The sequence below is a fragment of the Gorilla gorilla genome, chromosome 16, assembly GCF_029281585.2.
Source record: "Gorilla gorilla gorilla isolate KB3781 chromosome 16, NHGRI_mGorGor1-v2.1_pri, whole genome shotgun sequence".
Taxonomy (NCBI): Eukaryota; Metazoa; Chordata; class Mammalia; order Primates; family Hominidae; genus Gorilla; species Gorilla gorilla.
The window spans coordinates 101,739,597-101,763,362 of NC_073240.2; the positions used below are offsets into that span (position 1 = coordinate 101,739,597).

The window sequence follows — 23,766 nt, forward strand, 5'->3', positions numbered from 1 at the left end:
AATATGTGAGGAGCCTAAAACACCACATCGGTGGGTGACAGAGCTGGGTCTGAACCCTCCCTCTGCTGCTCCGGCAGTATTCTCTCTGCAAGGACCACTCTGCTCCAGATAGGACGGCAGCATTCCTAAAGCTTGGCCCATCCTCCTTACCAAGCTTCCTGGAATTTCTTCAGCCTGGAAGGCCTCTCTTGATTCCGCCGACTCCTAAACCATCTTTCCACCTGGCGCTCCGTCAAGTTACACTTCTTTGCCAGTCCATAAATATCAGTCTGAAAAGGGTTGAAACGAATAAATGAGTGATAAAGAACAGAGTCAGACTGGCAGGCAGACAGGAGACGGAGATTGAGTTACAAGAGCTTCGGTACTGGGGATGAGAGAAATTCTGTCATGAGACCTGGAGCCAGGGAATTTACCTCTTTTGCTTATGGAATCACATATATGCACACATACCAAAAAACAAAATGTGACTATCCCAGCTCTCTAAGTTACTGAGAAAGATCAATTCTCCATACGTTGGCAGCAACCCAGCATTCAAGTTGCATGTGTGAGCTCACTCGCTCAGCTAAAATGTGCTTAGGACTTCCCAGGAGCCAGGTAGAGTAGCATAGTATAAATCAAATCCAATAAAATCCAATCTCCTCATTTTTCCTATGGGGAACTGAGGCCCCAAGAAGTTTAGTGACTTGTCCAAAACCTAAAATTAGTAGCAAAGTGTGGACGAGAACTTAGGCTAGTGCATTTTGTTATTTCACATGATCTTTCTGACAGCTCCAGAAGATAATGCAGGAAAAACTCAAACCAGTGTTAGCCATCCACTTTTACATTTAATTATATAGAGAGCCTATTTCAAACTAATCCAAAATAATTTCAATAACAAAAATAACAATTGCAAAATATGATGATGATGATTGCTTCTCTTTTGGGAAGTAGAAGTTGTAGGCTATGATTTAAAATTGGAAACAATATGAATGATAGATCTGCTCAAATGTTACCAATTCGAAGGTCTCCCCAAGCCAGACAAGAAACATAAATGACCAAATGGACCAGGTCTGTTTCACAGTGGGATTTTAACATAGGCAAGTTTTGTACTTTAAACCTATGGTAACCATCTCCACGTCCACAAAGAAATATGCTCATAAAAAATGCCAGCCCTCTTGATTTCTTATTTCCCAAGTAAGAATAAGAAATATTTCTGGCTGGGTGTGGTGGCTCACGCCTGTAATCCCAGCACTTTGGGAGGCCGAGAAGGTGGTCAGGAGTTCGAGATCTGCCTGGCCAATATGGTGAAACCCCATCTCTACTAAAAATACAAAAATTAGCTGGGCGTGGTGGTAGGCTCCTGTAATCCCAGCTACTCGGGAGGCTGAGGCAGGAGACTTGCTGGAATCTTGGGGGCAGAGGTTGCAGTGAACCAAGATTGTGACACTGTACTCCAGCCTGGGCGACAGAGAAGGACTCCATCTCTAAATAAATAAATACATACATAAATAAAAGAAACATTTCCATTTCCTCTTAATTCTATTTTGTGAAAAATAAAATGGCATAAAACTGACCTTCAGCTTCAGTGCTGAGGAAAGAAGTGGGAGCCGTATGGATACAGCAGGCAGAGAAGCACACATCATGTCCCAAAAGGCCAGGTATGACCAAGATCTGGCTGACGCTTCCAGAGAAAACGTGCAGACCCAGGATTTTGATGAGAAATCACTAGGTTTTTTAAAATGTTGACCAATCCCTCAAAGTAAATTTAAACCAATTGTGGATGAGTATTGTGAGGGCCAAATAAAGCCTGCCTGTGGGCCAGATGGCTGAATACCCAAAAGTCTGTGACCAGCCGGATAGCTTCTGCTAAATTATCTTATATGTTCCCTTGCAGGAAGGAAAGAACACTGCAGTGTCAAAGCAATCGGATATTGTAGGAAGGGCAGGAAGCTGAAAACAGAAGATCCAGTTCTGCTACCTCCTAGCTATGTAGGTGTAAGCACCGCACTTTGACCCCCATGGAAAATGGGATATTAAGAGAATGTTTGCTACCCACCTCCGAGGGATGATTTGAGGACCAAGGGATTGGAATGTGCTAATGAAACTATTGAGTGCTGTGTCAGTGCTAGAGATTTTATGACCAAACACAGAAAGGAAACCATGGACTACAAATCATTTAAGAAAAAAGTATTCCTTTACTTTTAACATAATTTGCAAACACGAACAGACCCCCGACATGGAGAATACAATTCAAATTCTGTTGGCTGGTGCACAGCAGGACATATTCTGGCATGCTGCTGCACTACACTCTGTGTGCTCAGACCGAAGGGGCTCTGGGCCTAGCTTTACTATTTCAAGTGTTTTGTCATTCATTCATTTGAAAGGATTTAAAGAGTCTCTAAGCACTGGTGCCAGGCACCATCTAGGTGTGGGAGATTCAGTAGTGAGCAAAACAAACTAAAGTCCTTGTCTTTATTCTGGAATGTTCTCGGACCTTAGAACAACTCAATTTTATTCTCCCATGACTTCTGCAAATAATTGCCCAATGAATTATTAATAAACATATATGGAAGACAGTAACTGTTTATGAGTCGAAGCTTTTTTTTTTCTATTTTGGAGTACAGAAGAATCTAGTTGGAAGTCAGTCTTGTGAATACTGGCCTCATGCACTATGATATTATTAAGAGAGAAAACTCCTTGCAAACAAGTGTCCAAAAGTGTTTTCTTGAATTAATGTGTGAAACATGAAGCATTTATCGACCATCTGTAATGACCAGAAAATAGTGCAAGATGTCATGGGAACAAAAACAAGCATGATTAAGAAACAACGTGACAATTCCCTTGAGTGAGGAAGACATGCTTAAACACGCTCCTTTGGAAGTCAGTGCATGACAGGCGCAAAGTTAATGGTACAAATAATAATAGCTGACCTTTACTGAGCATCTACTATGTGCCAGGCACTATTCTAAGCACTTTATATGTATTAACTTAATTTGATCCTCACAAGAGCCCTATGAGATAAGCAATATAATTATGCTCAATTCACAGCAGAGGAAACTGAGGCATGGGAAGTTTAATCTATCCATCTCCACACAGAAAGTCTGTGACAGAGCCAGGCTCTAACCTTACATGGTCTGTCCTCACAATTTGTATTTTTAGCCTCTACACTACCTATTGCTGTGAACATTCAGAAGTGGGTTGGAACATGCAGGAAAGGTCTCTCTCAGGCACAGCCTCAAGGAGAGGCCGAGTGGCCTAAAGGAGGAGTGCTGAATGGGGCCAAGAGACCTGGCCTCTGGACTGAAAAGGGAACCCTCTGTGCCAGTAGAGGAGTCACCCTACCTCTTTGGCTCTCACATGTCTCCCCTGTACAATAAATAGCACTAGAAGAGGTTTTTGCTCTAAAAATGTTTGAATCTATGAATGACTCAAGCTAGCACACTGGAATACCTTTACTGAGTGTAGTAACTGGCTTGAGTTCAGTCTCACAGTGCCACGTTTTCTTCAGATCTCTTCCAGAACTTACTTGTTCTGCATCAGTTCATATATATATAATTATTTTTTATTTTGCTAAGGAAAGGGCTAGATAATAAGTTCCACTGTTACTACATGTTATCTATAGCACTATAATTGATCTGTTGGTCAGAGTTGTTGGTCTTACCCCAAACATCTGGAAGTTGTTCTTGATATGCACACATACACACGCATCAGACACACACCTGCATAGATACAATCATAAGAGAACTGTGCAATATCACAGACCAAAAGTCTCACTGAGGCTCATGTGTATAGTATTTTAGGCCTCATCAATACCATGTTATGCCCTTCTGTGCTAACCAGCCCACAGTAGATGTCATATGCATGGAAGTGTTTTGTTTTCCTGGTGCAGTCTATAGCTGCTGAAGAAGCATCCTTGGGTCTGTGAACTCCATTGTTTCAATCAAGTCAGGTGTTATCTACAAATATTACCAATGCAATATTCTACTGTTTAGGTTTTGAATACTTTTTTTTAGTGGTAATACCCTAATCTTGAATCAGTACAAAACTGCTTTTCATCCACCCAGCAATTTGTCTTATTACCTCAGCCATAATTAAGCAAAGTGCTATCTGCATGACACTGGCCAGGTTAATGTGGTAGGTATGGTGAGACGAGTTTGTTTCTGTATCTGCAATTGCTATTAAGTCATGAACTCTGTCCTCCTGTATTACATTCTATCTTCCTAAGTCCTAGTGCTTTTAGGCTATGGACATTTTGCTGGCCAAATTATTGTTATCTTGATATACTATACGAATACTGCCTCAGTTTTTTAATCTCAGAGCAATATAATTTAGGAATCTTATATTCCTTCACCTTTTTGGTTCAATAGATGAAGCTAACACTTTGGGGGTGATATATAACTGTTTTTTTTTTTAGATGGAGTCTCACTCTGTCACCAGGCTGGACTGTGGTGGCGCAATCTCCGCTCACTGCAACCTCCAACTCCCTGGTTCAAGCTATCCTCCTGCCTCAGCCTCCCAAGTAGCTGGGATTACAGGCACTCGCCACCACGCCCAGCTAATTTTTGTATTTTTAGTAGAGACAGGGTTTCACCATGTTGGCCAGGATGGTCTCGATCTCCAGACCTCGTGATCCACCCACCTCGGGCTCCCAAAGTGCTGGGATTACAGGCGTGAGCCACTGCGCCCAGCCACTTTTTTTTCCTTCTTACTGGATGCAAATGTCAAAATTCTGTCTTTATTAAACCATACTGTAATGTCAGTTGAGTTAGAATAATTACTATAAACACAGCACCAGTCTTTAAAATATATTTTTAACATTCCATTTACAGATAAAGAACTCACTGTAGCATGGTGGAAAGGTTACTGGACTGGAAGTATGGGCCAGGTTCTAGCTTTTGATTCAGCCACTCATTAGCAGCAGGACCACTCATTTTCCTTTGGCTGGGCCTTAAGTTTCCTCATCTTAATCATGAAAAAGAAAGACTACCACCCTATAAACCTTTTCAGCTATCCTTAGTTTTCCTTTGTCACATGGCCATTTTTTCTCCATAGCAGAGAAGCTTGGTAAGGACCAAATTTGCTAGATAATTTTAAATATTCTGAAAAGCTGACTAGAAGCTCTTAGCAATAGCAAGGATAGCAACGAATTGGTATTATAGCACTGTTCTTCCCATTTTATACAAAGTATTACTAAAGTTAGTTGTTCCCAAACAAAGAAGGATAATAAAGGACCCAGAAAGAGCCCTATTTTTTTTTAAACACAGCTAAATAATTTCCCATTTGACACATATAAAGGGATGCTTAGGTATTATTATCACCAGTGGTAACAAAAGGATTTAGATGAATGATGGCAGTCATTTAAAGCACATGGGAATAAAAAACATATAAAGATGGCTTGTCAGACTATCCCTAGGTTACAAAAGCAGTCAAATACAGGAGCTGAGGGCAGAACAAGTTAGAGCCAGCTCTCACTTGCTATGAGCAATTCTGGACACCATATCTCACGCGAGGTGGTCAAACCTCAATGTGCTTTCATGTGCAGAGAAACCACGAGGAACAAATTAGAGCAATTGTCATAGTAGAGGCAACTTAATTCAGGAAATAAAGTTCAGGACCCTCAGAAATCTATTTATCCTAGAACTGTGTTAGCATATGTACTAGATTTTTAAAATTACTGGGGATAGCTGTTTGTATTCATCATAGAGGTTGTATCACTTTTGGAGAAGTTTTGTTTCATCTGTCATTTTAACTGTGGAAATATGACAAAACTGGAGTGAATACTAGACTTAGACATTATTTTTTTAACTATTAGATTAAAAACTTTTTCTTTTTTCTTTTTCTGAATGTATTTAAGCATGCAGTGCACTACAACATAAATGAAGGAAACTTTACATTGTGAAGAGAACTGTGACTCTTAGAAATTGTCTCTGGAGAATAGTCGGGGCACAGCATATTTCTGAGTATGTTGAGGCTTTGAATAAAATAACAGTCCTACTCATGAAAGCGACCCCAATGAACATTTTCATAATGTGTGTAATGTATTTTGATGATGCCACAATCATCAAAATTGTCGGATATGGGCTTCTCTGCCCTAACAATTATATTTCTTCATCTGTATACTTTGTATATATTCGACCATTAAAAATTAAATGTTGACCTTTATGCCCAAATTATGGCACTGATCATTAGTGCTCTACACTATAGTTAAATACAATAGTTCAACTGTTAACATTTGTTATTTTATATTATCATATGTATCACACTTGGGATGTTCTAAACCTGTCAACAGAACAAAGAAATAATAAATCCAAGTGAATCCAGATCATTTGCTGGTCAACTAGAATAGATTTCTTGCACACACAAGGTAAGCTATAGATAATTGAACCATTAAGAAAGAAGATTTTTAAATCGAAAAGCAAAGAATTTGTACTTACTTGCAATGGTTGCCTTGTGGAATGTTTGAAAAAATTCTCTAAGACAGTATTTGGTGTAACCTTTCGAACTGTCTCTTTAATGCCAAATGATTTTGCTAGAGGTGAAGCAACAAATCTACAAAAATATGAAAAGAAAAAAAGTTCAAAATCTAAGAATAAATCCACAATGACACCAGAAAATTAAAGCTGTAACTTTAGGTTTCTAATGAAATCAATCATTTGTTTATGTTGACACTGGGGCTACGTACAGCCAAAATCTCAGGGCAGAAAAGTTTCAGTCCATACAAAAAAGCAATAATTAAAAAAAAAAAACACTTGCACAATTCTAAAATGCATTTTATGTTAATCCAAACATATTTATAGATAAGATTTAGGAATTAGAATAAGCTGTTCTACTTAGAATTTTAAAGACTCCCGAGGAATAAAATAAATAGGAATTTTGTTAGAAAATGTTTTATTTGGTGTTATTATCTTAAAGAAATTACTACATTCCCATTTCAAGTTCTAACATACAAAAAAATGGCACAACTCTAGGGCAAATACGTAACAATAGGATTGACGGGTGGTAGGGCAATTATACATTTAACTTTATAAAAAACTGGCAAGTTGTTTTCCAAAGTGACTGTACTATATTGCATTCCCACCAATAATTTGTCAGAGTTCCAGTTAGCCCATATCCCTGCCAACACATGGTACTGTCAGCCTTGGCAATTCTACTGGGTGTGTAGTGGTTTTTGTTGATTTCCCACTATAATCTTTATTATTTCCTATCTTCTACTTGCTTTAAATTTAGATTGATTTTATTTTTCTAGTCCGTTAAGGTGGAACTTTACATTATTGATTTGAGGTCTTTCTTCATTTTAAATATAGGTGTTTGCAGCTATAAGTTTCCCTTCAAACACTGCTATTGCTGCATTCTATTAAGTTTTAGTATGGCATTTTCTTTTTCATTCATCTCAAGTATTTGCAAATTTACCTTGTGATTTCTTCCCTGACTGGTTGGTTATTTAGAAATATGTTATCTAATTTACATGTATTTGTTAATTTCTTGATTTCTTTCTGTTATTGATTTCTTTTTTTTTTAAGAGCTGAGGGTTTTGCTATGTTGCCCAGGCTGGTCTCCAACTCCTAGTCTTAAGTGATCCTCCTGTCTCAGCCACCCGAAGTGTTGGGATTACAGACATGAGCCACTGTGCCTGGCTGTTATTGATTTCTAATTTTATTTCATTGTGGTTGGAAAACATACTTTCTATCTAAATCCTTTCACATTTATTGAGACTTGTTTTGTAGCCTAATATGTAATCATGCTGGAGAATGTTCTTTGTGCATGTGAGAAGAATGTGTATTCTGGTGTTGTTGAGTAGAGTGTTCTATAGATGTTTGTTAGGTCTAGCTGGTTTACAATATTGTTCAAGTCTTCTATTTCCCTGTTTATAATCTTCTGCCTAGCTGTTCTGTCAATTATAGAAAGTGAGTATTGAAGTTTACGACTATTATTGTTGACTTGCCTGATTGCCCTTTAATTCTGTCAGTTTTTACTCCACATATTTTGGAACTCTGTTGCTAAGTGTGTATATGTTTATAATTGTTATATCATCTGGACAGATTTACCCTTTTATTATTATAAAATGTCCTTTGTCTGTAGTAACAATTCTGAAATCTATTAAATTACATTTTGTCTGATATTAGTACAGCTACTCCAGTCCTCTTTTAGTTACTGTTTGCATGGTATATCTTTTTCCATCCTTTTACATTCAACCTATTTGTGTCTTTAAACAAACAGGTGTCTTTTGTGGACAACATATAGTTGGATCGTGTTTTCCTATTTTATCTATGGCTTTAATTATTTAATCCATTTACATTTAAAGTAATTCCTGATAAAATAGGATTTATGTCTGCCATTTTGCTATTTGTTTTCTATACATCTTATGCCCTTTTGTTTATTTGTCCATCACTACCTTATTTTGTGTTAAATAGATATTTTCTGATGGACCATTTTAATTTTCTTGTCTTTTTGGTTTTTTACTATTTTAAAAGTTATTTGCTTAGTGATTCACTTGGGGATTATAATTGACATATTAATTTATAATATCTTACTTCAGATTAATATCAAATTAATTTCAATAGGGTTAAAAAACTCCATTCCCCGTCCCCTTCTTTGTGCTCTTGTCTCACAAATTACATCTTTATAAATTGTGTTCTGATCAACACAGATTTAGATTATTGTTTTATACAATTGCCTTTTAAATCAGATAGGAGAAAGTGTTAAAAACAAAAAATATGCTTATACTATCATTTTATTTTCTTATGTAGTTACTTTTACTGGTGCTATTTCTTCATGTGGATTTGAGTTACTATCTTGTGTACTCTCATTTCAGTCTGAAGGACCTCCTTTCAAACTTTTTGTATGCTAGGCCTGCTAGTAATGAATTCTCTTGGTTTTTGTTTATTTGAGAATGTCTTAATTTCTCTTTCATTTTGAAGGAGAGTTTTGTTTGGTTCACAGTGTTTTTCTTTCAGCACTTTTTATGTGTCATTCCGCCGCCTTTGGCCTACATAGATGCTGATGAGAAATCGATTCCTAATCATAATGAGAATTCCTTGTATGTGATGAGTTGCTCCACTCTTGCTGCCTTCAAGATTCTTTCTTTTTGGCTTTTGACAAGTTGATTATGACATATGGAGATGTAGTTCTCTTTAAATGTATCATACTGGGAGTTTGTTTAGCTTTTTGGATATGCAGATTCAGAATTCAGGGAAATTTTCGGCCATTTATTTCTTCACATTTTTGGGGTCCTATTTATTCTCTTCTCTCCTTCTGGAATTCCCATTATGTGTATGTTGGTATTCAAGTCTCTAAGACTATTTTTCTTCATTCTCTTTTATTTTGCTGTTCCTCACACTGCTGACTCTTTCTTATGCCTGCTCAAATATGCTATTGAGCCTCTCATGAAATTTTGATTTCAGTCATTGTAGTTTTCAACCCTAGAACTTCTATTTGGTTCTTTGTTATAATTTATAGTTTCAATTACTTTATTGATGTTCTTGATTTGGTGAGACATTGTTTTCATGCTTTCCTTTAGATCTTAAGCATGTTTTTCTCCAGTTCTTTGAACATATTTAAAATAGTTGACTTAAAGCCTCTAATAAGTCCACTATCTAGGCTTTCTCAGAAACATTTGCAATAATTGCTATATTTCCTGTGTATAGTGCATAATTTTTTGTTTCTTTCCATGTCTCATAAGTTTTTGTTGAAAATTGGACATGTTAAATACTATAAGGTGGCATCTATAAAAATCAGATTATTTCTCCTCCCCAAAGTTTGTTGTTTTTGCTATTTGTCATTGTTCATTTGTTTGCTTAGTCACCTTTTTTCTTTTCATATATATATATATATATATTTATTTATTTATTTTGAGATGGAGTCTTGCACTGTCGCCCAGGCTGGAGTGCAGTGGCATTATCTCAGCTCACTGCAAGCTCTGCCTCCCAGGTTCATGCCATTCTCCTGCCTCAGCCTCCTGAGTAGCTGGGACTACAGGTGCTTACCACCACGCCCAGCTAATTTTTTTTATTTTTAGTAGAGATGGGGTTTCACTGTGTTAGCCAGGATGGTCTCGATCTCCTGACCTCATGATCCACCCGCCTTGGCCTCCCAAAGTGCTGGGATTACAGATGTGAGGCTTAGTCCCCTTGTTTGAATTAATCTGTAAAGTCTTCTTTGTGATGTGTGAGCACTGAAGGCTTTATTAGGTTAGCTTAGTGGTCAGCTAATGATTAGACAGAGATTTCCTTAAATGCTTAGAACCAATAAGTCTCTCAGTCTTTCCTGAGGAGCTCTGTGCATATGTTGGGGCACACCTTCAACATTTAGCTAGGCAGTAAGCAACTCTGCCTTAGCCTTCACTTAATGTTTGCACAGAGCCTAAAGGTCATTCAGAGGTGAGAGCTTATGGCCTTCCCAGGTCTTTCCTGAGCATGCAGATAGCCATGAACATGCATTAACCCTTACACAGGTCTTCTAGATTTCCAAGAACATGTTGGAGTTTTTCAAAGCCTTCAATGCACATCTCATGTTCTAGGTTTTCCTTTTAAGCTTTTTGGTCATTTTATTGTTTGCCCTAATTGTTATCCACTGTCTTAGACAGTTATGAAGTTAATCAATTGCCTCTAATTGTTTTAGACAAACACCCTCAGGGAAAAGGCTTTTTCACTGGGTGAGCTCTGAGTCAGGTCAGATAAAGACAGCATTGTGAGTAGTGTCTTCCAGAGAACCATCAGACAGGTCAGATAATGACAGTCCTCTGATAATGAGCTTTGAAGGAGCTTCTACTCTGTTCTGCTCCTTTCAGTGGCAGCCAGGTTGCTAGTTTCCACTGTAATTGTGGGCCATTGGTTCTTCAAGGCTATCCAGAGATGGAGAGGGCAAGATGGGAACAGGGCAAGTTAAAAATGTCACACAGCTTGCTATTCCTTCCAAGATTCTGCTGTTTTTCTTAAATAACAACTCCTACATCACTGTAAGCCGTTGGCTGATTCTCAACTCTGAAAAAAACTGACTGTGACAATTTTTGCTAGTTTTCTGGTTGCTTTTATGGAAGAAAGAATTTTCAGAGGTTCTTACTCTGACATTTTTGCTAATCCAGTGCATTGTGGTTTTGATTTATATTTTCCTAATGACTAATAATGTTGAGCATCTTTCCATGTGCTTGTTTTCTGTTTGTATATCTTATTTGATGAAGTATTTGCTCAAATCTTTTGCCTATTTTTAAAACCAAGTTATTTCTTTTTATTACTGAGTTCTGAGTTATTTATATATTCTGAATTTAAGTCCTTTATCATATATATGTTTTACATATAATTTCTCCCAGTCTGTGGCTTGCCTTTTTATTTTATTTACAGTAATGTTTCCTAAAAAGATAACTAGTAAGGTATTTTGCATATCATATAATTCAATATTTTCAAGTATACAATTTTTTAATGTATAAAATGACTCCTTAGTAAATTTACTAAGTTGTACAACCATTACTACGAATCAGCCTTAGAACATTTCCATCATTCATGTCTATTGTTAATCTCTGTTTCTTCTTGCATCTGCCCCAGGCAACCACTCATCTGTTTTCTGTTTTTATAGTTTGCCTTTTTGAATATTTAATATACATGAAATTATACAATATGTGGTCACTTGTGTCTGGCTTCTTTCACAGAGCTGAATGTTTCTGAGGCTCACTCATGTCACGGCATGTATTTGTAGTGCATTCCTCTTCACTGCAGAACAATATTCCATTGTAGGGATATACACTAATAGTGTCTTGAAGAGCAAATGTTTTAGCTCTTTGCCAAGAGAAATAAAAGCATATATCTGCACAAATTCTTGTACTCAAATGTTAATAGTAACTTCATTCATAACAGCCTAAAACTGTATGCAACACAAATTTCTTCCCATCAACTAAAGGATAAATAAGTTATAGTATATATGTATGTTGAAAGACTATTCAGCAATAGAAAGGAACCACTGACATACATACCATGAAAAAAATCTAAAAAGCATTAAGCTTAATGAAAGAAGTCGAACACAAAAGACCATAATCTATATGATTTCACTTAAAGGAAATATTAGAAAATACAAAATTATAGTGACAGAAAATAGATTAGTGATTGCTGGTGGCTAGTGGGTAGCAAGGGTATTAACTGAAAGCATTACAAGAGAATTTTTTAGCTGACAGAAATCTGTATCATAATCGTGGTAATGCTTGCAAGACTGTATACATTTGTCAAAATGCATCAAATTTTGGATGAACTTTATTGTATGTAAATCAAACCTCAATAAAGCAGATATTTTTAAAATAATGAGATTTCCCTATTCTTCCTTCAGTTCTGACAAAGGTACTAGCTTCTGCCAGGCCAGTCAATTCTAGGACTTACTTAAGAAGAATTTTTGTGTTGAATTAAATGCTGAAAATTTTAGTTATGAATGATCATTTAGTTCTTAAATTCATTTTTATATCGATGGAAGTTGAAAAAAAACTCTCCTAAGATAATCTGATTAAATGTATGTCAGTCCAACTTCCAGATGAATTAACTTCTCTTGAAAATGGCCCCTAAATTTCAGAGACATATAAAAATAAGTGAGTTATGCACCAGATGTACACAGAGCAATGTGGAGAGATCATAAAACATAGTGCTAAATTTTAAAAAAGAAGAAAGAAAAGGTCTTAGCGCAATACCATTTATGTCAACAAGTGATACCTGTACATGAAGCACATGTTTTACTGGGTCATACAAATAAAGGATCACCAAATACACAGAACACGACAGAGAGGGGAATGGGAGTAGTGCATGGGGAAAAAAAGGAATTAATGAAAAAGTCATCCATCACTCAAGATTGCTCTTATATAGACATATATATATAGAGAGAGAGACAGACACAGAGAGAGAGAGAGCATATATGTGTGTGTGTGTGTGTGTGTGTCTATGTGTGTGTATGTATATATATATAGAGAGAGAAAAATATATGTATATATGGCAGGGTTTTGGATAAATAATTGAATTAGTTCATTTATCCAACCTAGTAGCTGGAAAATTTTAGTGCAGAAAACATCCATTTTTTTTCTCTATTAGAACAACACAAACTGGAAATAGTTTCATAGGGTAGTGTTTTCAATATATCCACTCAGTGTTATCTCCTCAAGTGCTAGAAATGAAGAAATTAGGAGGGGAAAGCAAAATAGAATTAAACCAAATATTTATACAGTAAGGAAACAAAACTAATCTCAAAGCCAAATGAAGCATAACATTCTTCTCTAGAGGGTCATGTGAGAAATAGCATATGGGTAAGTATACACATAGATAAATATACACATTCATAGCATCCTTGCTGATATGAGGAATAAATACCTGTTAAAATCATTAATTTAAACAAGAAAGAGAACTACAGTCCTCTTTGTTAACTTCAAGGACAGACATAATGATTTTTGTTTTACTGGATACCTATCTCTTACACACACACACACACACACACACACACACACACACACAAAACTTTTTTTTTTTTTTTTGAGATGGAGTCTCACTCTGTCGCCAGGCTGGAGTGCAGTGGCGTGATCTCGGCTCACTGCAACTTCTGCCTCCTGGGTTCAAGCAATTCTCCTGCCTCAGCCTCACGAAGAGCTGGGACTACAGGCACGTGCCAACACACCCAGCTAATTTTTTTGTATTTTTAGTACAGACGGGGTTTCACTATGTTGGCCAGGATGGTCTCGATCACCTGATCTGGTGATCTGCCTGCCTCAGCCTCCCAAAGTGCTGGAATTACAGGCATGAGCCACCGCACCTGGCCAAAAAATAACATTGTTAACAGAACAGAGTATAGATATAAATGTAGTTGTCTAATTGAGTGCTATCCTTCCTTTTCAAATAAATCTGGGAAATCAATCACCTAATAAAGTGTAGATGAATATAAATAGTCACTTAATTAAAAATCTATTTTGAAGAAGGAGAGAAGAAAGAAGCACAATAAATATTTGATAAATTGAACTGAAGAGATAAGGGAAATTGTAAGTCTTAGCCCTAGAAAGAAACTTAGAGATTAGCTTGCCAGCTAGCTTGCCTAAATTTTCATTTTATTGATATGGAATAGAAAAAAAAAAGTCTGAGAGGAAGAAAAAAGAATGAACATCTGCTCCCATGTAAATGGTTCAAAGTTAGGTTAATTACCAGGGAATGAGTCCCTTAGGTTTGCTACTATTGCAAAACTGAGCCTTCAGACAAACCCATTCAGACACCCAGACGGCCCCCTCTTTGTCTAGCACCCCATCAGTTACCTGGGAACCAAAAGCCTAGATATCCCATATCTCCCTTTATTTTTAATATTTTAATAGAATAAAAGGAATGTATCCCTAGGCAGATATTAGACATGTTACATTTAAATACTTCTCCTAAATAGATACACTAGCCTATTGGCATAAGATTGATTCCCAGTTCCTAAGGATTTAGAGGCTCCGTGAGCAGAGTTTTTCAGAGGTTTTGTTTTGTTTTTTGTTTTTATGTGTGAACAAAATATTAGGAGCAAAGTAGATCTCAGATGAAAAAGTCTAATGTGCATATTTTAAGACTATTTCCATTTGGGACAGTTACTAACAATACTTCTTCAATTTATGTAAGTCGCTACAGATAGGTTACTCCAGCTACCCTACCCTTCTTTGAAGAATAATGGACATACTGCCCCATCATGACCTTATGTTGCTGGGGTGGAGAATCTATTCGTGTATAATTAAGTAACAACAATAATAAAAATGTGTCTTTCTGATTTTACCACCTGCACCTCTGCCTTGGACTCTTCTGGGACCATGATTTACTCTGAGACAATGTGTTTATTCCACGAGTGTTGATATTTGAGCAGGTTAGGTTTCTTTTAAATCACACTTCAGACACATAAAAGAATGCACAGAAGATAAACTAATTAGAAACTAGTAGTCTGGACAAAATCAAAATCAAAACATTAGCCACACACACACACACACAAACAAAAAACAAAACATAAGCCACAAACTATAACTTTCAAGGAAAGAAAATCTTAAATACAAAGTAAATGTCAGTTACATTCAAATTATCTGCTTCTTTGTTTCTCATCTGTCTGTCTCTCTCTTCTTGATTTTCTAGGAAGAAACATTAATTTCTGATCTTAAATAGTTCTTGGCTAGTACTAAAGGACAATAATGAACCAGCCAAATCACAACTCTTGGTCACTTCATAGAATGAGAAGATGTACATAAATACAATCTAGAACAAAAGAAGGAAGCTTTCTTGTGTTAAATATATCAGGATATGCTGAAACGTAGGGTTATATTTACATGAACTTTTAAATAGTTCAGACATTTTTATGTTTGCTATTATCTCTTTAAGCTTGCTTTCTGTATTCCCAAGAGACATTTGTGTACTCTCTTCTGCCATCAGGAGTCTTTCGCTGTGAAAGTCTAAGAATTACTGAAACAGTCAGAAAATAAAAAACCAACAACCCTAAACCTGAGCTCCTGGGTTCGAGTCCCAGATCCATCCCCTTACACGTTAACTGTGTGACCCTGGCCAGGTCATTTACCTCTCATTTCCACACCTGCAGACTGAGACCACACCATTTGTGATTTTAGGTAGCTCTTAAACTATAAACTCCTATTCAAATATAAGGTATAAGTGATATTTTATTTATGATATAAGTGGTTCAATCTCCCACTAATGATATAGAAGCCCTGGAAAAAAACATAAACTTATACTTCAAAAAGTATGACCTCTCTCCCTGTTAAATTTTCCTTCCTTCTATGGCATTAAAAGAGACATGGCATTAGTGAAGCAACACATAGTTTTCTGCAGCGTCACAATGGAAAAAGCTGAGAGTGAGTTATTGGGAGCTGAAGTTATAAGGAGATAGAATAGAGAATATAGACTATACTGAATCCCTTGAGAAGAAGCAACAATGGTCCTAGGAATTAAGAGAGGGTTGGATTCCTTCCTGATTGTTGGAGAGGCCAAGACAGGGACGCAACAAGCTGGTCCTCCACAGCTGTGCTGCTTTGGCAACCTAAAGATGTTTCTGGCTCACAGTCCTGGCCAAACTGTGAAAAATGGAGCTGTCCACCAAAAAGTAGGAAATCTGCAATGGAAATAAGTAATGGACCTGGATGCCAAATTCAAAGATCACCGGATACAATGCAAGAACAGCTAGTATTTCAGGATAGTAATTCTTCTACTTTATTTATGCATTCTTGACATATCCAAATATGTGAGTAAAAAGTAGAATTAACTGTCAGAAAAGAAGTACATTTTCAAATGTTCTCAGCCAGGGTTTAGTGGTTTCCAGGGGCTTTCTTTTCCTCCCAATAGGAATAGCACACTGTTGGCCCCAGTGAAGTTGTTGTTTGTACAAAAACTTTTTCAAGAGTTCATGAAACAGAGTTGGTTAAACTAGCTCTCAAGATAAGGACCCTGCAAATGTTTATAAACATATGATCTGCATTACAGTTAGTCTTGGACAAAATGATCTCTATCAGATTTTGTCTCAAGTTTTTCCAACTCTTGACATTTGAATATTCTCTTTGCTCCAAATAAATTAATGTGCTAATAACAGCTTTTTGAAATACAGTCAACTACAGAGATTATAGATGAACATTTATCTACTGTTATCATAACACTAGTACAATTTTAATAAAAAGGCTGGAAATAATATCCATTTAAATTAAATCAAGAAAAAAATAAGTTTACTTTTTCTGAGAAAGCAAACTGATAGTTTTTCTCTTTGATTTCCTTGCACTTTAGAATGAAGGGCAGCTATTAAACCTTTAAATAAACCTTTAAAATAAGCTATACTATATAGCAATATTTGGCTTAGACTTTAATGAGCCATTTTTGTTATTTTATAGGCATTTGAAGATGCTAATGCTTCCTGAGTCATAGACTCTTCTAGCACAACCTTTCTGGGAATGCACATGCATTGTCAGACACCATGGAAGAGTAGATGAACTGGGTCCCCGTATTGTCATTGACACTAATAAGCTCTGTGGTCCACAACCTCTCTTGATCTTGATTTTCTTCGTTATAAAACTAAAGCACTCAGTGGGATCCATGTTTCTAATTTTTTGTTGTTCAGCCTTTAAATAACATTTGGAGCGCATCTGACTACATTAACTCATCCCCAGAATCTGTAGCCCATTAGTGGCAACCTCTGAACAACAGATTCTTTAAGGATCTCACTAAGCCTAAGACTGTATTATTCTAATGTTAGAGCAAAGAGGGGGAATGGGAAGGAAAGACACAATACTACTTACTTTTCAAATACACGTCTGATAATCAGCAAGAGAAAAGCATATGGAATTGTCACGTATAAATGAGAAGGTTTTACAAAGACGAGTCCATCGTGATCCTCAAGATCTGACCACTTTATTGTTGGAGGAAGCCAGAATCTTTCCAACCAGAACCATTCTTTAAACGTCCAAAACATTCTAGAGAAATGGAAACAGACATTAGGCTTGTAAAACAAACACGTAACTTTAGGATAACATTGATCACCTTGGCTCAAAATGCCAGATCCAGAGAGCTTAGAAAATACGGCAAGAGGCCTAGCGCAGTGGCTCACACCTGCAATATCAGCACTTTGGGAGACCGAGGTGGGCGGATCATGAGGTCAAGAGATCAAGTCCATCCTGGCCAACACGGTGAAACCCCATCTCTACTAAAAACACAAAAATTGGTCAGGTGTGGTGGTGCACAACTGTAGTCCCAGCAACTTGGGAGGCTGTGGCAGGAGAATCGCTTGATCCCAGGAGGCGGAGTTTGCAGTGAGCCAAGATCACGCCACTGTACTCCAGCCTGGCGACAGAGCAAGACTCCACCTCAAAAAAAGAAAAAAAAAAAAAAGAAAGAAAATAAGGCAAGAATGGAATACTATTATTTAATGGATTATATGATCCTTCATTGCATTAAACAGGAATTACTATTCCATACCCTCAGGACAATTTTGTTTATGGAAAAACTCAAGTTTAACACATCACCGTTCACACTTTTGGCAAAACATATGTGAATATTATGCACGTGTATTTTCTTTGTGTATGATTCTATGGTATAAAAAAATAACAATAGGCTTTACAACTTTAACATGCCAAAAGTCAATGTCCTGAAGGCTCCAACTAGGTACAAATCATCACTAGTACCCTAAAAAATTCCCCAGGAAATAAGGGGCAGGCACGTTTCACTTCATATTACAAGGAGATCAAATCAGCCTATGTAAAGGAATATTTATTAACATTCTATTATTTGTGAAGAGCCGTGCTGAGCACTGAGGATAAAACAATTAATAAGACAGGCTTCCTGCCTTGAGGACATAATAGTCTCATAAGCAAGGCAGGCCTGAACTCATGACTTCAACACATTTTTTTTTTTTTAGGTATGCTAAAAAACGTATACAGGTTGCTGTGGGAACAAGATGATGGGCACTGAGCCCAACCAGGAAATATCAGGGAAAAGTAACTGGTAGAAAAATTCCTTGAGATATCTTGAACAATAAGTGGACATAAGCCAGGAAAGGCAGGAAAATGAGGAAGAAGGAATACAAGTTCTAAGCAGATGAAGTATTCATACTACAATCAAGTAACCAGACCATAGAATAATGTAAATTAGATGTTTTAATATCATTGTTTAGGCTGTGATCATTTTGGACTTGGGATTTTGACTTGAGGATGCATGGATTTCATGTTTTAATGTTTAATCAGAAAAAGGAATCAAAATGTCCTCAGATTCACAACAAGGTTGTCAAAATAACTCTGTCAAAACCTCTTAATCGGGAAATAACAAGGTGCACATAGAAAACTACCAGCGGGTTGGTACTACCACAGTGAATGAATCCAAGGTGTGGAATGGTAGGTTACAAATAAGTGCCCAGGCACTGCAGTGGATTGCCCTGGCATAATCAGTAGCAGCTCTTCCTTCCTTTCAGAAGTATTCTGAAAGGAATACTTTGGACAATAAATCATATGATCACCCTCGTTAAAATGCTGCTGGGACAAGCAGGCTAGGCCTTAGAGGGTTTGCTTGCATTCCATGCTAAGGAGTTTGGCATTTAGCTGATAGGACCCACTGAAGGGTATTATGAAGAGGAATGAGATGGTCAGCTATTTTAGAAAGGTCAATTTGGTAGCCAGCTCCTCTGTGAGCCCATAGGGTGTCTTTGTGCTGATTAGAGGAAGGTATTCTCTCTAGGCAGACACAGCTCTACCAAGCCCAAAATGATCAGTGGAATGAGGACTGGATTTCAGGCCCCCTCCCCACTTTGCTTCACCCAGGCACATGCCTGGCAGCTCTTCTGGCAGTGGTGTGAAGCATGCCTCAGGAGATGGAGAAACTAGAGGACAATCAGCTCACAGCAATAGATGCAGTCAGCAGAGAGAAGGTTTGGCCAGAGAAGTGGGGACCAGAGGGAATAACGCCATCTGTGGGATGCAAATCGGGTAGAGGATAAAGTGAGCCCCAGAGAGAAGTGAGATTGATGGGGAAGAAAGAAAACTCAAGGGAGTGAAGGTCAAAGACATGTGTGTTGGGAGTGAGGCCCGAGGGTAATGGGAAGACTAGATCAGAGGGTAGGATACAAGAGGGGAATACTGAAGTGACAGATTTCTGACTTCAGATGAGAAAGAATTCCACAGTGTGGACCCCAAAGTCCTTCAGAAAGATCCACACCAAAACCAAGAATTGAACCCTGGTGAGATAATTCTGTACCTCATCTCACTTCTTACCCACCATTCGGAGAAGTGCTAACCCAGTCGCCTCCACACCTGCAAGGCTGTGCCCCTGGAGAAAGGCTGCCTTTTCCATGGACCATTCCTTTTTTTTTTTTTTTTTTTGAGATGGAGTTTCGCTCCTGTTGCCCAGGCTGGAGTGCAATGGTGTGATCTCGGCTCACTGCAACCTCTGCCTTCTGGGTTCAAGCAATTCTCCTGCCTTAGCCTCCCAAGTAGCTGGGATTACAGACATATGCCACCATGGCCAGCTAATTTCGTATTTTTAGTAGAGACAGGGTTTCTCCATGTTGGTCAGGCTGGTCTTGAACTCCCAACCTCAGATGATCCGCCCGCCTCGGCCTCCCAAAGTGCTGGGATGACAGCCATAAGCACCACGCCCAGCCTCCATGGACTATTCTTTTATTAGAATTTCTACCCTGAGAGGGAGGAGTGAATCCTATTTACACCATTGCAAAGTTGTGTAAATATGGTGGAACAAAGATAATCAACAAAGACTTAGTGATACTTCCTCTTGATTAGGCTTCGGGGCCACAGAAAGGACAGGGGTGAAGGGGTGACCACGGACTGCAGACTTGATCTGGGTACGAAGGTGCAGTGAGAGCTGTTGACACAGCTGCTAGGAAGGAAGAATTGATCAACTTTCATGGTTGGTTTGGTAAAGAAGTGAGGACTCAAGCTTGGTTGCCTGAACCATCTGACATAACTGACCAAAAGGGGAATTTAGAGAAATCTGTTTTGAAGTACTCGCCCAGAACATCTCAGAACAAGAGCATCCACAAGCCTTTGAGTCAAACTCCAGCAAAAGTTCAAACTTCCTACAGACTTGAGAAACCAGTCGAGGCCACAGAGGCTCTCTGTAATGGACAAAGCTTGTGCCAGGTCTGTGTTCCTCAACTGCATCAAAACTAGATACTCCTGCAAGGGCAAAGATTTTTTTTTCCTAGAAGTTTGCCTCAGCATGTTCCTTACTTTATTGGCTCCAAATTTAATAGATAAGGACTCAAGGAACACATAGCAATGACACTGAGTTAGGTTTTCCCCCCAATATTATTATAATCACTGTTATACAAAATACTTGCTCACCTGTAAAACACAACTCAAGGCAGTACAGATTATTTTGTATCATGTGAAATATAACTAATCAAATAGTTTATCATGGTTATATAGGGGTTACCACTCTAAACAATTCCTTGTGCATTACATGTAAGCAATGGATTAAGATCTGTTGAAAGCCATAGAAACTTTAATACTCAACAGCCAAAAATATTTAGGGAAGATGCAAAGAACTCAAGAGTTGAGGATGACTTCTTGGAAAATGTAGTCCAAACTGAGAAAGACAATAAATCTACATTCTTCACTCTTTCTTCATGTGCTGCCACCAAACATCAATTATTGCAGCTTCAGAAGTATTAAGAACCCATTCTTCACATCATACTCAAAAATGAAAACAAAGCACAGATCTAAATATAATGGCTAAAATTGTAAAACTCTTAGAAGAAAATATAGGAGTAAATCTTTGTGACCTCGAGTTAGGCAAAGCCTTCTTATATATCAAAAGCACAAGCAGGCTGGGTGTGATGGCTCACACCTATACATCCAGGACCCTGGGAGGCTGGGGTGGGCGGATTGCCTGAGCCCAGGAATTCAAGACCAGCTTGGACAACATAGTGAGATCCCATCTCTACAAAAAATACAAAAATTAGCTAGGCATGGGGCATGGTGGCATGCGCCTGTAATCTCAGTTACTCAAGATACTGAGGTGGGAGGATTGCTTGAGCCCAGAGGCAGAGGTTTCAGTGAGCCAAAATGGGGCCACTGCACTCCAGCCTGAGTGACAGAATTTGGTAGCCAGCTCCTCTGTGAGCCTATGGGGTGTCTTTGTGAGCCATCGGGTCTGAGAGACCCTGTTTCAAAACAAACAAACAATCAACAACCAAAAACCACAAACAACAAAAGAAAGAATAGACAAATGGATACCATCAATGATGACCCATAGAATGGAAAAAAATACTTGAAGGTCATATATCTGAGAAGGGACTTGTGGTTAGAATATGTAAAGGACACCGACAACTCAATGAAAAAAAATGATGAATAATCCAGTTTAAAAATGAGCAAAGGATCTGAATAGACATTTTATCAAAGACAATATAGAAATGGCCAATAAGCACATGAAAAGATGCTCTGCCTCAGCCATGAGAGAAATGGAAGTCACACCCATACCCAGAGATGCCCTTCACACCCATAGCTGCCATCCAACAGATCACAAGTGCTGACGGGGTGTGAAGAAATCGGGACCCCCCCGCCCCACACACACACACACCAGACATTGCTGGTGGGAATGTGACAAGGTGCCACTGCCATGGAAAACAGGCTGTTGGTTTCTCAAATGGTTAAATACACAGTTCCCATAAGACTTTGTAATTCTACTCCTAGGCATATACTGAAGAAAATAGAAAAGATTCATGCTCAGTATGGATGACTCTTGAAAAGATGATGCTAAGTGGCCAGACACAGAAGGCCACATATTGTATGATTCCATTTACGTGAAATGTCCAGAGATATAAATTAGGTTAGTAGCTCCTTAGTGAGGTAAAGCAGAAGTGGGGACAGACGAGGGAAAATGAGAAATAGCTTCTGATGGGTACAGGGTTTCTTTTTAAGGTGGTGAAAGTGTTTAACATTTGAATGTGGTGTTGGTTGCGCAATTCTGTAAATATACTAAAAAATATTGAATTGCACACGTTAAATGGGTGAATTGCATGGTATGTAAATTACACCTCCAAAAAAATAAAAAAGTTAGGAAGCCTCCTTCTCAGCTTCATCAACTTTTAACCTTTACACCTTTTAATCTATGGCTTATCCTGAATTTCATGCTGCAGCTGCCTGTTCTTCATTTATGGTGCTTAAGTTTTACCTCCCAAATTCTCCTGAGTCAAGCTTGCATCCATGAACCCCGAAAAATAAATAAAAGAAATAAAGACTATAACCAGGTTCAGACTTCAGCATGACTTTAAATTTCATGACTTTATGGAAGAAAAAAGCAGTATGCTTTAAAAAGCAAAACTGAACTCTCCTGAAGAAGTGTCTCTCCCAGATGATGGCCCCTTGAAGATAAGGGTGGTCATAGACTCCATAAGCCAATATTTCAGCTCTAGGCATGGGCTTTAATGGTCCAGGCTACCCCTCCAGCCAGCCTCATCTTCCCTCAAGATGAGATCAGAGGCTAAACACACAAAGGAAGTGAAGACTGTGACAGTCACTCTTCTCTAATCCTCTCTGCTACTTCAGACTGTTAGCAAGAAACAAGTCACATTCTCATGGCCTCTCCATGGCTGCTCTGAGGCCACAGCCTGTGATAACCCACAGCCAGAACCTCTGGGATCTTTCAGGGTCACATTTACCTGATCCTAGTGTACTGGACATGTCATTTTGGACATGCCACCAGCTCAGCATCCAGCCCACATAGTAGTCAGTGAAAATTGCCACCATGTGTGAAGTTGGTACGATGCCTTTCCCATTGTGAATGCCAAAGGGGGCCATTCTTCATCTGCTGGCATTGGCCTGACCTTAGAGCTGGTCATTCAGATGCTTTTCTTGGGATTGAATCTGGAGCAGACAATGCTATCCAGCAGCAGCAGCAGATGGCATCCTGCCAAGGCAGCGGCGGCCATGACTGCCGCTGAGGAAAAGATAGTCGCGGTCTCTCAGCTTCTTGGCTTTCCTGATTGCCTTGGTTTCCACTGTCATCCAAGTCTAGTCCATCAGCCTTCCTTCAATGATGTGAGTTGCCTCCAATGAAGTATTTTATTTAAGGTACTAAGAAAGAGGTAGATTCTACTGCCTACAACCAAGAACCCCAACTTATACATCCAGCATCTTCCACACCCTCCTTTAGAGAAACTGATGACTCCAATTTGGTTGTCTGAACCGTAAGTGTAGCAGAGGTACCTGTTTTTAGGATTTATAACTGAGAAGTACACAGCCTGCAGCATTTGTCAGTTTCTCCCCCTGTTTAGCCTCTGACCTCATCTTGCTGACAGTGGGCACTCATTTGCTCATTTGTCTCTTTT

The 23,766-nt window shown here is 38.3% G+C and overlaps 1 protein-coding gene across 2 annotated transcripts in view; it reads right to left on the minus strand.

The window, feature by feature from the left end:
• CERS3 (ceramide synthase 3) overlaps positions 1-23,766 on the minus strand; it is a 145,508-nt gene that overhangs the window by 84,042 nt on the left and 37,700 nt on the right. For both annotated transcript variants that reach the window (XM_055364227.2, XM_055364225.2), the window contains exons 3-5: positions 17,231-17,404; positions 6,414-6,528; positions 151-269 (exon numbers count right to left, since the gene is read on the minus strand). In XM_055364227.2, the coding sequence (XP_055220202.1) occupies positions 151-269; positions 6,414-6,528; positions 17,231-17,403 (407 nt within the window). In that variant the 5' untranslated portion in view covers position 17,404. The remainder of the gene's footprint in view (positions 1-150; positions 270-6,413; positions 6,529-17,230; positions 17,405-23,766) is intronic.